The sequence below is a fragment of the Micrasema longulum genome, unplaced genomic scaffold, assembly GCF_059751315.1.
Source record: "Micrasema longulum isolate JH-2025_06_02 unplaced genomic scaffold, ASM5975131v1 h1tg000639l, whole genome shotgun sequence".
NCBI classification, from domain to species: domain Eukaryota; kingdom Metazoa; phylum Arthropoda; class Insecta; order Trichoptera; family Brachycentridae; genus Micrasema; species Micrasema longulum.
In genome coordinates this window covers 1,060,627-1,078,509 of record NW_028277835.1, presented here as the reverse complement: position 1 = coordinate 1,078,509, position 17,883 = coordinate 1,060,627, and the positions used below count along the sequence as shown (strand labels likewise).

Genomic DNA, 17,883 nt, shown 5'->3' with positions numbered 1-17,883 from the left:
AAGTAGATTTTAGTGCACCGTTCACCCTGTTCCCGGCACTCACCCTCCCTTCAATATCTTTATCGGCCTTTCCGTCCCTAGTAAACACACTTCCCAGGTACACAAATTCTTCTACCTGATTCAGAATATCTCCGTTCACGCTGATCTCACATTTAGTTATATTTTCATCCCTTTCAAAAACCATCACTTTCGATTTATCAACATTCATAAGCAAATCAAATATTAAGCTAAACTACAATTCGTAAAAACAAGTCGTATTTTATGTGATATAAATCGGTTGATTTTATTAACATAGTACAATAGATTTTTTAAACTACATTTTTACGTTTGATATCCATATAAGTCGGCTCATACGACGCAACAGAAGGGAAGCAGCTGGGTAGAAGAGGGATAGGGGTTTGTGGAAGGGATGCTGGTCCGAGAAATTAATGATTTACTCCATTTTTAATTTACACTTTTAAAAAAACATTTTTTAAAATGTGTTTATGGAAAAAAAATATTAGGGTTTTTTTTTGTTTACCATAAGGGATATTTCTCAGAAGTTTCGCGGTCTGGCCCTGAAATACCGTGTATGGATTCCCCGGTAGTAAATATGTATGTACAGAATGTGCAATTAGTTTATAAATAAATAATAAATATTTCTGATATAAATTTCACTATCCCGCAATTTTATAATTGTAATCGTCAGCTTTTTTCACGCAATAACTTATATTATTGGGAGAACACTAACATGATAGCGATTAAGAGTAATAATTTATTGATAAGTATTTTTTTATTGTATTTCTCTAACCTTGTATACGCTGCAGGTCACCAAATAATATAAATATCGATAAATATCAATACTTCACGCTCTACTTCAAATATTCCGATAAACTTGTTCGTTGACCATAAACTAAATTCAATAATACTAACATAGGACTAGGTTGGATGTAAGACATCAGAAAATCAAGCAAACATAATACTGCGCTTTAATTTTCTTATCATTTAATCATACCTATTATATACACGGATGCAGAGACGTGCATTTGATATGAGCTTTTAGCGAGTTTAGTGGGGTAAGTTGTAAACAAGTGTAATGATTTTATTTTGTTGCCTTTGTGTCCCAGTTATTTTTGGAAATCAAGTTGTTGTAGAGTGGGATTTGAACCTCGGACCTTTGGGCCGTGAATACACAATACTATCACGGTACAACAACCCGGTTCGAATAAACATTTCTGTTATGTTTTATTTTACAGTATAATACTTATTTTTTATTATAGTTTGAATAATAATATATAATAATCATGGTTTATTAACAAAAATAACGATTACTTTATCTACTACATACACAGTTAGGTAATAGATTTCTCTGGATCATGTCTAGTCTGCCTAACTAGGTACAACCTATTTTAAGGCAGGCATTTTTATGCAAAATAAACAATAACATTACTACCTACTAGTTTATTTACTATACAGTTTTACAAAATGTTTATGAGTAAATTTTCTGATTTTTCTCGACCTAAACCCAGTAACCATTTTTTTACAAATTTATTCAATTGAATCCGGGTCATGGTTTTGGAATGTTTGGGTAACATATTGAATATTGAATACATAGTTACAATCAATGAGGAAATTCAGCCCTACGGGAAATCGGATAAAAAAATGTTTAATAAAAACGAACTACTTTGAACGACATCACTGGGTCATATGAATCAACCAATGGTAAGAGAGCTGTGGAAGATTTCCGGTTTACTTATCGCGAATGGAACAATTGATAGAACTAACCGAGAAGTAGCGGAAGAGAACTTGCGACGTCACAAGCGGCTTAATTCTGAAATACTAATCTTTAAAAAATCATAGCACTGATAAAACGATACATAAGAATTACGCGGCCACTTCACGCATGCAAACAGGCGGGATGTCATGCTGGGAGTTATAATTGGGAAACTTTTGGACACATTGCGATGTATGCAAACTTGGTTCCACGCGCCTTCTGGTATATTTTAATTCTATGCTAGGACCATTTGAAAACCCATAAACGCGCCGGGTTTTAACTGCCGTCTTCGAACGTACGGTATTCGAAAATGATAAATAATTTTTAAAACGGAAAAGGTTCCTACACAAAATTTTATTCTAATACTCAATCTCAAAATAAAAAAAAATGGGTTCAATTTTGAGGTGCGAAAACGGAACAACGAAACGTCATTTTTTACGATTTTAGTCAGACATAACCAGTCCGACGTGCAGTTATCTTTTTCATACAATATCGAAGAGGCATATCCGAGAGAAATGTTTAAAATTCTATTCATTAAATTTCTCTAACACCGCGTATCTTTTTGATCTCACATATTTGACATCGACCTTATATATTAAATTTATTATGATTCACTTTTTTAACTTAAATCCGGGTCGTAGCTCCCTTGTATACTTAACATCATTATCTAATAAGTTGCAGTAAATATTGACCCGTGGTAGGGCGGCCATGTGACTCCTGACCGAAGACAATTTAAATATGAACTGGCAGTGTTGATTACAAATAATGAATTGTATATTTTTTTCTCAATCGTTTGTACGTTTTAAGTTGCCAAAATACTTAATTAGAGAAATTTTTAATTGCCATAATATTATGTGCCGACACGTGATTACTTTTTTTATTATAAGTTATAGAAACTACATGAAAATCTTTCCTCACCTTAAGTTTTGTCTCTGCATACGGGTATTAGTCTCTTTTTTGAAGAGTTACAGTTCTAACATTTACTAGATGTATAAAAGTAGGTTTGTATAGATTTAAAAAACATGTTTCACTTATGAAATATATTGATAAAAAAATATATATATATAAAAATCATTCCAACGTGCAGTTATCTTTTTCGCACAGTATTTGCGAGAGAGTGACAGAAAAATTATGTTCAATCCATTCATCGAAATTATCGTCTTGTGAGGCCGGTGAGATCTAAAAAAAAAAGTGATTTATCTTAAGCCTGGAAGTTTTGTGCTGTAATTCACCACAGTTATTTGGCATCTTGACCTGCTGTACACAAAAATATTTTTGTTGGTTTTTTTGTACACATACATATTTATTTATTTATTGTCTCTTATAATTACATAGGTTTACAGTAAATGTAAATAATAATCGCACAAAATGATAAGGAAAAAACAATTCCACACTGGCATAGCCTGTGCGGGGGGGGGGGGTATACTGGTTTAATCAGTTTAACGTGACAGCACGAATTTATGAACAAAATTACTCATTCATACTGATACATTCATGCACACACACATATCAATACACAATATACATGTATATAAACACACATACTTGCACACACATACATAAAAAATACACTATATAAATATGTTAGTACAAAAACACAATAAGTAACATATTTTGCTAGCAATTTAGCTAAAGAAATCAAGAACATCTCTTTTCATGACACTGTAAATGTAAATGCATACATGTATTTATTGGATCAATAAATGGTACGAGAGCCACCAACGCAGTAAAAGTTTCAATATGTAGCTAAAAAAAATTGAAAGCAATAATATGTTTCAAATTTTTCTTGATATTCGCAATTTTTTACAGTTGAAGAATCATATGAGGCCAAGAAAACAAGTTCCTCCCCACTCCCCGGAGACCCCATTGAAGACAGTATTGGCGCAATTGGTAAATGGCAAGCATGGACATGTATGGCGATCATGCTTGTCAAGTTTGGAGTGGCTTGGCATCAAATGGACATCATCTTCCTGGCGCCACCTTCAAAAGTAAGTAAATTGCATTCTGACATTTCAAGAAAATCAACGTCACCAAATCAATTTGCAGAATCAATTCCGAAATTATAGAATAAAAATCTTCTAAACTATCGTACACTAATGAGGATGATATGTGTATTTTTCGAGTTTTTTTTTGTTAATAGGCTATTAAGCTAATACAAAATAAATATTTAAAAAATTTAACTTGGTAAGGTATCCTAAATAAAACACTTTTATTTGATTTAATTCTACTTGTTTTAAATATATGTGACGCGTTTCGTCTTGTTAGAAGATTTTCAGACATCGTCCAATATATATTTTTTTTTAAAGTGGAATTAAATCCAATAAAAGTGTTTTATTTTGGATACCTTACCAAATTTAAATATGGAATTCTACCGATTATCTACATACACAATAAATAAAACAATATTTTTACGCATTCTTAAATTAACTTTAATTTTTTTTACATTTCATTTTCGTACCTTGTGATTACGAAACCTCACGATACGAGGATCCAGCGTACTTTCAGTTTTGTAACTGTATTATAACGCGCATATTTTTAATTTAAGAAAAACTCTTGTTTTTTCCCGATCTTCTTTTTTCTAGGTCTTATGCTTAGACCCTGGTCCAGAGGTAGACGCCTGTTCGTCCAACTGCTCCAGTCGGGAGTACGACCGGGAAACTTTCGGGAACACCATCGTCATGGAATGGGACCTGTCGTGCAGCAGGCTGTGGATGAAGGACCTCACGCAGACTGCCTTCATGTTTGGAATCCTGGTCGGGAACTTGATCTTTGGCTTCTTTGCTGATAGGTTAGTATTTTTAGCTATTTATCACACCTGGGCTTCGGTTACTTTTTTGTATTTAAATTAAATATTCTTTATTTGTTTACTTTTATTATTCTTCTTCTTCTTCTGCAGCCTTATTCTTTACACTGCTGGGTAAAGGCCTCTTCCAAACGTCTCTATTCTTTTCTATCTCCAGCTTTCATCATCCACGTTTTACTGGCAATAGAGGCAATGTCGTCGACCCATCTTTTCTGTGGCCTTCCAACACTTCTTTTGTTTGCCCACGGTCTCCACTTTATTATTCTGGGTGTCCACCTGCCATCATTTTGCCTCGCGTGTCCTGCCCACTGCCATTTCAATTTCGCTGCACGATCCATGATATCCACGACTCCGGTTCGGCGCCTTATTTCTTCTTTTCGTATTTTGTCTCTTAGACATACACCGAGCATCTGTCTTTCCATGGATCGTTGCGTGCATTTTAATTTCTGGTTACTTTTTTATGTTATAGACATGGTTTCTAGTCCGTTTATTACAAGTACTCAATTTTTAAAATTTTGCAATATGAGGACATTTAAATAATACAACTAAGTACTTATGTATTTACTTCGTGTGAAATCACAAAAATAAATTCAATGTGCCTACCGGTTTCAGAACATGACTGTTCCTTGTCAAAGCTTAAAAGGAAACTGCACATTAAAATATTTGTGTAGCATATTACTTTTTTTTTCTTTTTCACATTATATTGAAGAGTTTATATTTTACTAAATATGTATTTATGTAAGGTAAAAGGCACTGAGTGCCATATTTATTAGTAAATAATATTTAAATAAACAAATAAATTACATTTATGTTTCATGATTTTATACAAAGTAAATATTTGTACCTCAGAGGCAAACGGATGCAAATCCAGAATTTGATAAAATGACATTTCGATTTTCTTATCCAGTTTATGATCATGTCCATTGATTTTGAAGATATGTAAGTCTTATAGTGAAATAACCAATGTATTAAGATACTGAAAATTCAAAGTATTTCTATAGATTATTAGAAATCACTTAGAGAAAGTAGATTCTTTACGCTTTTGTTGAATATTTGACGTTTGGATTTGCATCCGTCTGCTTCTGAGGTACAGATATTATGTAATTATAATATTGTGGGTAAACTGGCAAAAAACGTCAACTCGAAAATATGCGAATTTGATTTAATGATCCAGTTTTGTAAAGTGTTTAACGCTCTACAATCTGGCAAAATACACTAAGTCATATAAAAATTCATATATCTGTAGTTTTAAAAATAAATTTAAGGTTAAGTCATATACCCGGTACTATATTCATGCTAAGAGCTTTAAATAACTTAATATTTACTTAATATAAAATTAAGAAACGGAGAAATTAAAACATGTTCGTAAATGGGCACTTAACATCTTACTATATTTAAATAAGATATAAAAGAGTAATACCCGTATGCAGAGACAAACCTTAAGGTGAGGAGAGTACATTCTATTGTCTTCACCTTCGGGTTATTCTCTGCATTTGAAATTAGAATGTACTTTCCTCACCTTAAGTTTTGTCTCTGCATACGGGTATTATAACTAATCTAAATCTTATAACTAAATCTTATGACCAATTGTCCTTAATGCAATTAATATAATATTTGAAGCACTAACTTTGTGATTTCCATGTTAAATGTCGTGGGTATACTAACAAAAAGCTTTAACTCTCAAATCTCTGTTTTGAGGAATCAAGCATTTAAGTTTTGTTCGAATTTTAAGAATGTACAAAAAAAAACATTTTTATTAATCACTTTGTAAAACACCCTTAAGGGATTACACTACGAAAATGGCGCTATATACGTTATTAATTATAATAATATTGATAAAATACATGTACCTAAGGGCTTATTTATAGACCAAGTATAAAATTATGCCTTGGCATAGAGGTAGAATAAGGATGAAATAGTAAAAATTATTTAACCTTGTATAAAGTTATACTCGGTATAAAGCTGTGATAGCGACCATAGTTACTTATTCCACGTTTGTACCTGGGTCCAACGTGGTAATGGGCTGAAATAAACCCGCGATCTGTCATCTGTTAATTTTTTCTTTTGTGGAATGGATTGTATTTATATCAAATTTAAAAAATTATATAACAAGATATTTATCCAGAGATTTAAAAGTAAAATATGAGTGTAAAATGATCAACATTTTTTTTTTCCATTCGGATAAATTTTATTTGGCAGATATTTTAACAACGATCCTTGTTATATTTTGCCGTATTTATACCTATACATAAAAGATTTATTGTAATACATATTTTAATTTACATTCATTCAATCGTCTAAACGTTTTTACCAATGGCATATTTGGGTATGTAATTTATTGTTTTTGTGACCAATGTAGATGCTAATGTCAATTATTTGTTGTGTTGTCTCTGAGAATTGAGTTTCTTTATTTACATTAAACATTATCTTTCATTAAAAATACCATATTATCTTTTCCGAATATTTTATTTTTTCTTTCTTATGTTATACAAAAATATTATAACTGTCCATTATTTATTATAGGAGCGGAAATTCATTAACATTTTCTTGTATACCCACGAACAGGCCATGCTTTTGTGGGATTTTTTTGTTTACTATTTTTTGAGTTTTATGACGCCCAGAAGAGCTGTATCGATAAACTTAAAATTATCACCCGTTAATTTTCGTACGCAGCGTAATTCATTAAATCGAGAAACATTATTTATTGTTATTGAATCAAAAGGTTGAAATGTTACAATGTGGCATTGAAACGGTGTTTAGTTACAAATTAGAGCAAAACAATTCTGAAATTTTGTGATTTAACATGTTTTGACATTTCAATGTTGTTTTGATGAATTTCATAAAAGTTATGTGCGAGTAATCTAAAATCTTTCTCCCTCATAGACATTGTTTCCGTAGGACTGAGGGAGACAGTACTAAGCCAAATGATTTAAGCCGTCGGACAATTTCGCGCCAAGCTTTAGACGACGAATTTTAACATACTACGCAAATGAATCAGAAGATAATTAGAGAATAGAGCGCAAAATTCCTATCCGCTAATTTAGTCGAATGTTCAATATAACACGGCACAATACATAAAGAATATAGGGTGGATTTATTAAATTATTTTTTTAATTAATTGGTAGGTTAAAACACAAACCAGTACACCATGAGGTCGACTAATTTCCACTCAATGTAAAAATATTTTAAAAAGATATATTGTTAAGTGTCCTCGGCACGAGTAACCCCAGTGAGGTCACATTATTTTTATTATTAATTATGGTTTATAATGGAAGAAATATGAATAAATAAATTACTTTAAGCAAAATTTTCACCTGCGGGTAAAACTAAATTAATAAAATCAAAAGATAAAATAATAAATAATTATCCACCCACCCTAATTTTACCGGACCGAGTGGATTAACGCGATGCGTGTGAAGCGGGCAGACAGTGTCAATCATTTTTAGAATAATAATATATAAGATTACACTGAATGCCGCTTCGGTCGTAGATTACATAAACGCACACGTTGAACATAGCGTAATTAGTAAAAAGGGTCAACACATCTTTCAAACTGTTCAATTGAAGTCTAAACTTTTTCGATTCGGTCATTTATTTTAGTAAAAGTTTTTACAGTTTTAGATAGAAATTCACGCGTATATGCAGATAAAGTTTGTACTGGAAGAAATTATACATAAAAATGACCTTTTGCATTATTCGCGTGCGACCGAGCGGTCTGCACGGCCTCTGACTGAAAGATTAATAGGAAATTTTCTAATCTTCATGTGACAGACAATAATAAAAAATAACATTATAACAATCCAGTAACCACAGAAATAAGAAATGTAAAGTGTTAACAAAACTAAAAATATTTTGTTACACACTTGCGAAATTGAAGATATCTAGTATCACATACATATCAATTACGTATTTATATTTTATAGAGAACTTCATTTAAAACATTATATAACATGTTTGTTAAGAGAATGTATCATAAATAATAACATCAAATTTATTTAGATTAAGTACTCGCGCAAAAGTGTAATGCAATATCATAATATTATTTATTGTGTCAATTTATAATTAAAGTGTACATATTATATCATTCCATTGCCATTCAGGGTTCTAGTATTATACCGCAAACGATGCATCATGAAGATTATTCATTAATGTAAAGATAATTAAGAGCTCCATTCATTTGTGTATCTTTAATTAATGTTCATACATTGAAATAATTGGTATTTTTATTGACACCAGCTTCAAGGAAGATGCCGCGCCGGTGATCTATTTAAAATTTAAACTAAAGTTTTAGATTTACCCAAATATTTCAATTTTGGGGGCTATTTTTAACGAGTTGTAAATAACTCTCTATTGGAAAATGAAATTCAAGTTGTGGTAGAGCGAGGTGCGAACCTTGGACCTCTGATCCGTGAGTCCGCGACACTAGCCACGGGACCACAACCCGGTTCAAATGTTGCATCACAAACCTCATGTTGCATCAGAATCAGTTAATCACATCAATGGAGAGACGTCATCAAACTGATACAATTTATACTGACTTTAGTAAAGCGTTCGACAAGGTTTCTCATACAATTTTAATACACAAACTTAGTTCATTGGGAATTACTGGTAATATCTTGGAATGGTTTAAAAGCTACCTGTCATCGAGAAAAATCTTAGTAAAAGTATTTGGTTATAACTCGTATCAGTTTGAGGCATCTAGTGTGGTACCCCAAGGCTCCCACCTGGGACCAGTGCTGTTTTCTTTGTTTGTTAACGACATTGTGTCGATATTTGAGAAAGTAGACATTCTTCTCTTTGCCGACGATCTTAAAATTTAAAAAACTGTTACCTCTGATACCGATTGTGGAGTTCTTCAGTCTAATTTGGTAAGGCTGTACAACTGGTGCCAGAAAAATGAACTTTACTTAAATGTCGACAAGTGTTGTGTAATATCATTTACAAGAAGTAAAAAACCCATAATATTCAATTACAACATTGATAATACTAATCTGGGAAGAGTTACCCAAATAAAGGATTTGGGGATAAGTTTTGACGAAAAATTGACATTTATTCCTCACATTGATACCATCACTAATAAGGCAATGAAATGTCCTGGCTATTTGCAGCGAACTGTAAAGGATTTAAATTCCATCACCACCCTCAAAGTGCTATTTACTGCCTTGGTTAGAAGTAATTTAGAATTCAATTCAACAATTTGGTCACCTTATTACAATGATAATATTTTAAAGTTAGAAAGAGTACAACGTAAATTCCTAAGATTCATCAATTACAAACTTAATAAACCCACTAAAAATATTGATTACGATAATTTATTATGTACACTAAATATGTCAACTCTTTGTAAAAGAAGAATTATAAATGATTTATTAAATTTATATAAAATAGCAAATGGCGTATTGGACGTCCCGGAATTAACCGTTCCTCCGGGTCGCATATTCGTAAATACCCGACGCGTTATCCGTTCGGGATGTTTCGAAATCCACCCAAAGTGACTTCGTAAACAGCGGACGTGTCGGATGGAGATACCTGACGCGTTATCCACCCTGGTAATAATCGAAACAAACGCAATTATTTTATAAGACATTTATGACGTAGCCGAGATACTACAACAAAAACGAGAATGTATATGTTAGGTGACGTTAGCAGACACTACTCAACGGCGATTTTGTGGCATAATGAAATTGAACAATAACGAGCACTCAAGTTATTCTGAAACATCCTGAACGGGATACATATTTCCAAGTGATATCAAAGCATCCCTAATGGATAATGCGTCGGGTGTTTACGAATTAAATAAAATAAAATCAAATACGCCTCTGGGTCCTGAGCCATATTGAATTTGAGGGCAGCGCTTCATGAGGACCCTGTTATTTGGTCGGTCCATCTTGAAGCCTGCCCTCAACTGTCACTGTTACCACTAGCTTAACTGGGCTCTCCTCTATATCCAGTACACAGGAACATTTAAAGATCATAAAGGAGTATCCTTAGCCAACGCCATTACACTAACATCAATATGGTTTACAAGGATGATGAGAAAAGGAATTGAAAATAAAATAAGAAAATAGGGAAAAAAAGGTTTTTCAAAAGGAATAACTCGCTGAGCCTCTATTTTAGATGCTTGCCAGCAGGTGGGAATGAGAGGATATGGAAGGAAGTTATGAAAAATACGCCACAACACCCAGACCAACTGAGAAGAAAATATTTTTGGTATTTTTTTCTTGCAACTGGCGGGAATCGAACCCGCCACGCAATTTTCACAGTTGGCCATCTTACCAACTGCGCCTGTCTAGAATAGAAAAAGAAGTATAAACCTACATTTCAACAATCAGTCGTAAATTAGGAGCAGCAGAAAATTTACTTTAGTTTAAACCAAGAAGTTTTTTTTGTTTAAATAAGAAAAATATATAACCGTTTTCAAATTATAAATAAAATACTTCAATCAAAAAGAAAAGTTTAAAATATCTACTAAATCTATGTTCAGATTGTTCAGGGATCAAAAGGTTAATACAATAAATCCAGAAGCCGCAAAATACTATTGGTTTCTCATACGTAGATTTTTTTTATATGAAAGTGTTTATTTTCAATGTATTATAGCCGTCAGTTAGGTTATTTCATAATGACGTGTTCTAATAAAAAATATATTAAGTTATAATTGATTAAAACGCGTTGTGAGCATTAAAAATGTGTTTAATTTTAAAACCATATAATTATTGCCTTCTCTTTGCGCAAGGGGATAAAAATATTCTGTGTGTGAAATAGAGCCAGACGAGTGTTTTCGACTCGACGACTGCTACTAGGTAAAAATCCTTCAGTTCAGAGAACGAAAGCTTAACAGCCAGTTGCACTAAATTAGTGAACCTAAAATAAATTTTACATTTTACCATGTTTATATATGTATACCCGTTTTGACGAAAACGTAATAAATAAATGTTTTTTACTTTATATTTTTATGCGTTTTTTTTCTGCAACTGGCCCGAAATTTGGTAGGTATATTATGTCAGTAGTTTTCTCATACATCATACGATTTATATAGGGCATTACTCATAAACTTGACATAAAGTTACGCCTAGGTATAGTGGTAGAATACGGATGGGAATACCACCCTTATTTTACCTATATGCCTCGGCGTAACTTTATACCAGATTTATAAGTAATGCCCATAATATCGTATCTGTTTATTTCCTGCGGCCTTCGGGCATTCAATCAGATTTTTTTTCATTTTGAACCTGCAATCTCGGTATGTCAAAAAGTTACCGAGCGGGAACTGCAATTAGCAGCAAACTTTTATGTAAATACTGCGAAATAATTGCAAAACTTAAATATCATAATTATTAGCATAATTATCCTTGATTGTGTGTGTAGAGGGGGTATCAATATTTAAAATGATAAATATAGCATATTCAATGTAATAACATAAGCGGCGCATGGTATTTATATAACGTGTTATTTTAATTTGCATACAATGTAGCCTACAGCAGCTTTAGAAAATAACACCATACTGTCATACTGTGTGGTATATATTTAACAGTCTAATTCAAAAACATGTATGCATGAACATGAACATATTTCTTAAGGAATTACATAATTTAGTGCATAATCTTTTTGAGGGTGTGTCAGTGTTGTGTATGGTTCACAATCCTGAAAACCGTTTTAAAGTCCTAGAATCTTTCTATCGATTTCGCTCTAACTAATAAAACATTTTTTTTAAAAAAAGGAGTAGCTTTATTTTTAATATTTCAATTTCATGATCCGAGATTTTAATTAAATAAGAGTCTACTGCTTTCACTGTAAGTTTGGCAAATTATACGGAGGGCTTATGTCAATGTGTGGGCAATCTACCGTCTACCATCGCACAATTTTTATTCTTATTCTTAGAGATGAGTCAGTGCTATGCAAGCTCCTGACGTCACTGCGTCTTGTAAAGATCTATTGTGACGGATCCCCGTGAATAGTTCTCGCCGCCCAAGTGTATAAAGGGCCTGGCTACTGCGTGGAAGGCGAGAGTTCTCATTTGGCTAAATCTCCCCCTCCGTGCACAGATCCACAAAGTACCGAACTATAAAGTAGGGGGCGAGCTCTTTCACAACCTCAGGTTTAACTAGTGGTTTCCCGAGGATGAGGCTTCTATTATGATATAAAGCATCACATTCACATAGAATTCATGCTTCATCTGCACTGCAGAACCTACATGTTGAAGTTTTGGAAAGGTTCATTCTAGCAAGGTGTGTGTTCAATTTGCAGTGCCCTGTAAGGGCTCTGGTGATAATCCTCACTTGATTTCGGCTGAGCTTTATTCGGTCGAAAACAAACCATCGCATCATAATAAAAATGTTGAATTCAGCCACTGTATTTTTCTTCTTCTTCTCTTAGTGCCCTGTCCTGTATTCCCAAGGTTGAAACTCACTCTGGCAAAGGTCTCTCTGTCCAATGCTGCTCGAAAAATCTGCTCCATAGTCCTGAACTCCAGTCTAATCTCGTATATTACGCAGCCAGGACATCTGTCTTCTTCCAGCCCCTCGGAGACCCTCAGTCTTATCCTTTAAAATTAAATGAAGCAAGTGGTACTTTTTTCCACTTATTATATGCCTCAGATACGAAATTTTACGAACTTTTATTGTGGTTAATAGTTCTTTTTTAGTTCTAACTTGACTTAAGAGATCTGAGTTCGTTATCAGGTCTGTCCAAGATATCTTAAGCATTCTGCTATGTAAACATATCTCATAAACCTCCAGCCTATTCAAAGTGTTCACCTTCAGAGTCCTCCTTCAAGTCTCACAGCCATACAACAATACAGACCACACATAATACTTTACAAATTTTTGCCTTATTTTCAAGTTTAGATTATCGTTGCAGAGTACTGTATTTTTAATAAATTTTATGATGTTAGTACTTTGTGTTGGTTAACACGAGCAATATTTTTTAGCATATTTTTATGATTTACTCTGTTTCATTTTCTTCAGATATGGAAGACGCTGGCCTTTGATAGTTTCTGTGATTCTTCAAGCAGCTTCTGGGATGCTGGCTGCCTTCTGTCCAGATTATTACTCCTTCACGGCCATCAGATTCATAGTAGCCATCGCAACTGGCGGGACTATGGTGACCTCATTTGTCCTCATCATGGAGCTCATTGGCGTTAAGTACAGAGAGGTCGCAGGAATACTCTTCCAGGTAAGAACACAGTATATTACCTTGTTTTTTTTTTAATTTCACGAATTTGTTACACTTCATACATAAGCATACAGTGAGATTGAGATATTATATATATTATTAGTGCCCATCCTATAAACCAATATAAAAAATTATTTAACTGCATATCTAATATATACACATAACCTTATGAATATGTTTCATAAAATTTTAACTGTGAACTTTATTTTCATTTTCTAAAAAAAAAAAATTATAATTGGCGTTAATCCAGCGAGATAATAAGATTTGACATTATAATCATTTAAACACTTTTTGCTATCGTATGTTTATGAAAAATATAATTTATATGGTAAAAGAAAAAAAAGATTCTTTATACCACTCCGGAAGGCAGACGAAGCAGAGACAGACCAAAATTAAAATGGCTGGATAATGTGGAAAATGACATTAGAGCAATTGGTCTGACGAACTAGAGAAGAGCCGCAGGGTGCAGGGAGGAATGGAGACAGATTCTGGAAGTTAGGATCCACAACGGGCTGTGGTGCCACTGATGATGATGAATTTGTGTTTCTAACGGGACGGGAAATAAAACATAAGTTATATCTATTTCTGTTTAAAACTGGGTTCATACGAGGACAATACAATAGACAGGACAACATTGTCATGTCCTTGCTCAGAGAACAGCCTTGCCGTAAATTTGGGACAATGAGACAATACAACAATTCAACCGTAGTTCGTTCGTGAAACGCTGTTATAAAGAATACACGACGACGCGCGTTACGAGCAAGTTCGAAAAAAACATTATTTCTTTTATATCAAGATGTATTTTGTAAGACCAACTAAATAATAAAGGGGCATTTTTTCTGCCGAAATTCACTGCAGAAAAATGCGCGAGATCGACACGCGCACGCAATGCAAGTGGCTATGGTCATACTGTGCTATCCACGCGTATTTACACTAAGATAATGCGGCCGCGTGCGGTGGTAGGTGTTATCCATTGTACTGTGGAGATAGTCTGCTTGTCTATCTCTAGGACAATGCCTCAGTCTATTGTCTGTCCTCTAAATTTCACAATGATTTTTTTAGTGGTCATTTTCAATTATTATATTAAATACATTTATTGATGCTGCTATTTTTAAACAGAGAATAGTATAAGAGATCCAACATTTTACAACTCGTATTTTACAAATCATATTTTACCGATTTTTTTTTTCCAGATTCCTTTTAACCTTGGACATTTAACTCTGGTGGGAATCGCTTACCTGACTCATCAATCATGGAGTAGTTTGCAACTATGGGTATCTGTTCCATCGCTGTTTCTGATCATCTACTATTGGATACTCCCAGAGTCCCCTCGTTGGCTTTTAGCTGTGGGAAGACACGAATTGGCAGCTAAGGTGCTCGAGAAGGGCGCTAAAATGTAAGAAAGTGGGTTTATATCGTATCAAAATATATCGCAATGAACAACTCTAAAAACGAATTGTTTTCTATTTTCAGTAACAAGATGCCGACAGAAAACATTTCGAAGCAGCTGAAGGAATCCAGTGAATTACTCGGCGATAACAATGAACCCAAAGAAAATATGCTGAGTTTGTTTGTCACTGCTAATATGCGAATGAAGACCATCTACATGTGCTTTGATTGGTTAGCCTGTGGATTATGCTTCTTCGGAGTTTCTCAATACATTGGTCAAATCGGGGGAAACATTTATGCAAATGTTGCGCTATCCGCTGCAATCCAAGTACCAGGAACATTGTCTTCTATCGCGTTCAACCGAATCTTTGGGAGAAAGAAGACGTTATTTTATTCGTATATTCTTTCAGGGAGTACTTTGATCGCTATTGCTGTTATTCCAGCCACAGCTACAACGGCCAAGATTATCCTGGCTTCTATTGGAATCCTTGGAATGAGCATCTCTTTTCCTACCGTTTACGTGTTCGCTGGAGAAATCTTCCCGACAGTTTTACGGAACACTGGTATCGGTCTGTGTTCTATGATAGCTCGTGTCGGTTCTATGCTGGCTCCGTTCGTAGCTGGTCTTAGTGCTCACCAGTATTGGTTACCGCCGGCTATATTTGGCGGTCTGCCCATCATCGCGGCGTTTCTGACTATGCTGCTACCGGAAACTCACGGTAAGGCTCTCCCGGACACCCTCAGGGAGGCGGAGTACTTCGGGAGGAGAAGGAAGAGCAGCGTTATTAGCACATTTGAGACACCGAGAATGTGACAGAAAAACATTTACCATGTTGTATTATTCTAAGTAAATGAAATGAATTTATCTATCCACGCAGATACTACACGATCCCTTACTATTTATAATTATGTATGTAAACGTTAAATTAGTTCCCAGTGCCTCTAGTTATTCAAGAAAATATTTTATAATACGTTAAAATTAAAATTTGAAAAAAAAACCCCGAAATATCTTAAAAAAATTATATCCCTAAGTTATTTAATTAGATAGGTAGATTTAAAAATCGTTTGGTTGCCATGACATTGCTTATCAAGCTAAAGATGACGTATGCCTACTTTTCAATTAAAATTAAATGACACAATGTTTTTTTTTAATAATTTTATTTTGCGTTGGCAGCAATAAGCATGATCAATCTTATGATTTTTGTAAGATAGATATACTTTTAGTCTTAATTTAATACACTTGGAAATTATTTTTCATCGTATTAAATTAAAACGATATTTTTCGTTACATTTAAGTCCATTTGAATGCCTTTGACAGTTTTTTCTTATATTTACTTTTAGATGTTTATAATATTATTATTGTTTTTTTTCCCATCAAGTTTTGTAAATAAAGCGTTAAAGAATTTTGTGTTTTTTTTATTTCATCAAAACAATAACATATTTTAATCTTATCTACATATCTCATAAATACTTTTAATATTTTTAAAAAAAATATATATAACAGACAATCAATAAGAGAATAAGAACATGAATATTCTTATGCGTAAAATGTGATATATATATATTTTATCATCCATAATGCAAATTACACAATTATTCCAGCATCGAATATTTAAAAAATAAGTAATATCACTATCAAAAGTATCTGTTCTCGGACAAGTTCTATTTATTATAAACATTAATGATATTGCAGAGACATTAAAATTTTTTAAAACAAGATTCTTTGCAAACGATGCCTTAATATACTCGTGTTTATCGGGAGAAAATTATAAAACAATAATAGACAAATTGAATCATCATCTAAATATTATATATCTATGGCTAAAAACCCATAAATTAAAATTAAATATAAACTAAACAAAATACATGAATATAGGAAACAAAAGAATAGGAGTAACGGCGTCAGTTGTAGTAGATAATGAACAACTGGATGAAGTTAGTGAAATGAAATATTTGAGTGTAATGATTGATTCCGAACTTACATTTCATCAAAATACTTAAATGGCAACTAAAAAAATTGCAAAAAAGTTTCAATTTTGGGAAGAATTAGAAAGTTTGATGATAAGGATTTATGCAAAATTATTTACAACACAATTATTGAACCACACATTAACTACTGTAACAGGATACTTTCAAACCAAGAATATTTAAACAAAAACAAAAACAAAAATTTGCAAAACATAGCTTTTAGAATCATTTAGAAAAAAACCCAATTCACAAGCGAGTTAAATGAATTAGAAGTACGAACATTTAAGTCAATAATATTTTACAACACGATGATGTTTGTGTATACTATTATTATTTTATTAAAAGACACAGAATTCTGTTTTTTTTTATCTAAGACAACATGAACATGATCACAATACCAAAGAAAATGGCAAAATCATACTAATCATACATTTAAGAAAAATTACAAAATGCACAAAAAAGTCCGAAATTCAATTTTATATAAGGAAGTAAAAAAATATAATGAAATGGGAAAAAATATTTATGAAGAAAAAAGTATCACAATTTAACCAGAAGGTTTAGAAAGATAATAGATAATAATAGACGCCAGTTTCACAATTGGCCATCTAACTAACTGCGCCACGGCTCCGGTCGATGTAAAAAAGAAATTCAATAAAAAAATACGTCGCCAGAAAAATGCGACGTGTTTGGCCTTGGTTGTTGTGACGTCAAGATTCCTGACATTGTTCTAAACTAATTTTAATGGCCAGGAACAAATAAACATGAATCATGACGTATTAGAGGCGTGGCCAATGGAATG

General features: G+C 33.1%; 1 protein-coding gene across 8 annotated transcripts in view; it reads left to right on the top strand.

Annotated features, from left to right (window-relative positions):
- The window catches only part of LOC148279956 (organic cation transporter protein-like), a 46,159-nt gene extending 29,639 nt beyond the window's left edge, over positions 1-16,520 (top strand). For all 8 annotated transcript variants that reach the window (XM_088229158.1, XM_088229155.1, XM_088229156.1 and 5 more), the window contains 5 exons: positions 3,563-3,741; positions 4,336-4,541; positions 13,520-13,727; positions 14,921-15,123; positions 15,201-16,520. In XM_088229158.1, coding sequence (XP_088085284.1) covers positions 3,563-3,741; positions 4,336-4,541; positions 13,520-13,727; positions 14,921-15,123; positions 15,201-15,930 — 1,526 coding nt within the window. In that variant the 3' untranslated portion in view covers positions 15,931-16,520. The remainder of the gene's footprint in view (positions 1-3,562; positions 3,742-4,335; positions 4,542-13,519; positions 13,728-14,920; positions 15,124-15,200) is intronic.
- The last annotated feature ends 1,363 nt before the right edge of the window (positions 16,521-17,883 follow it).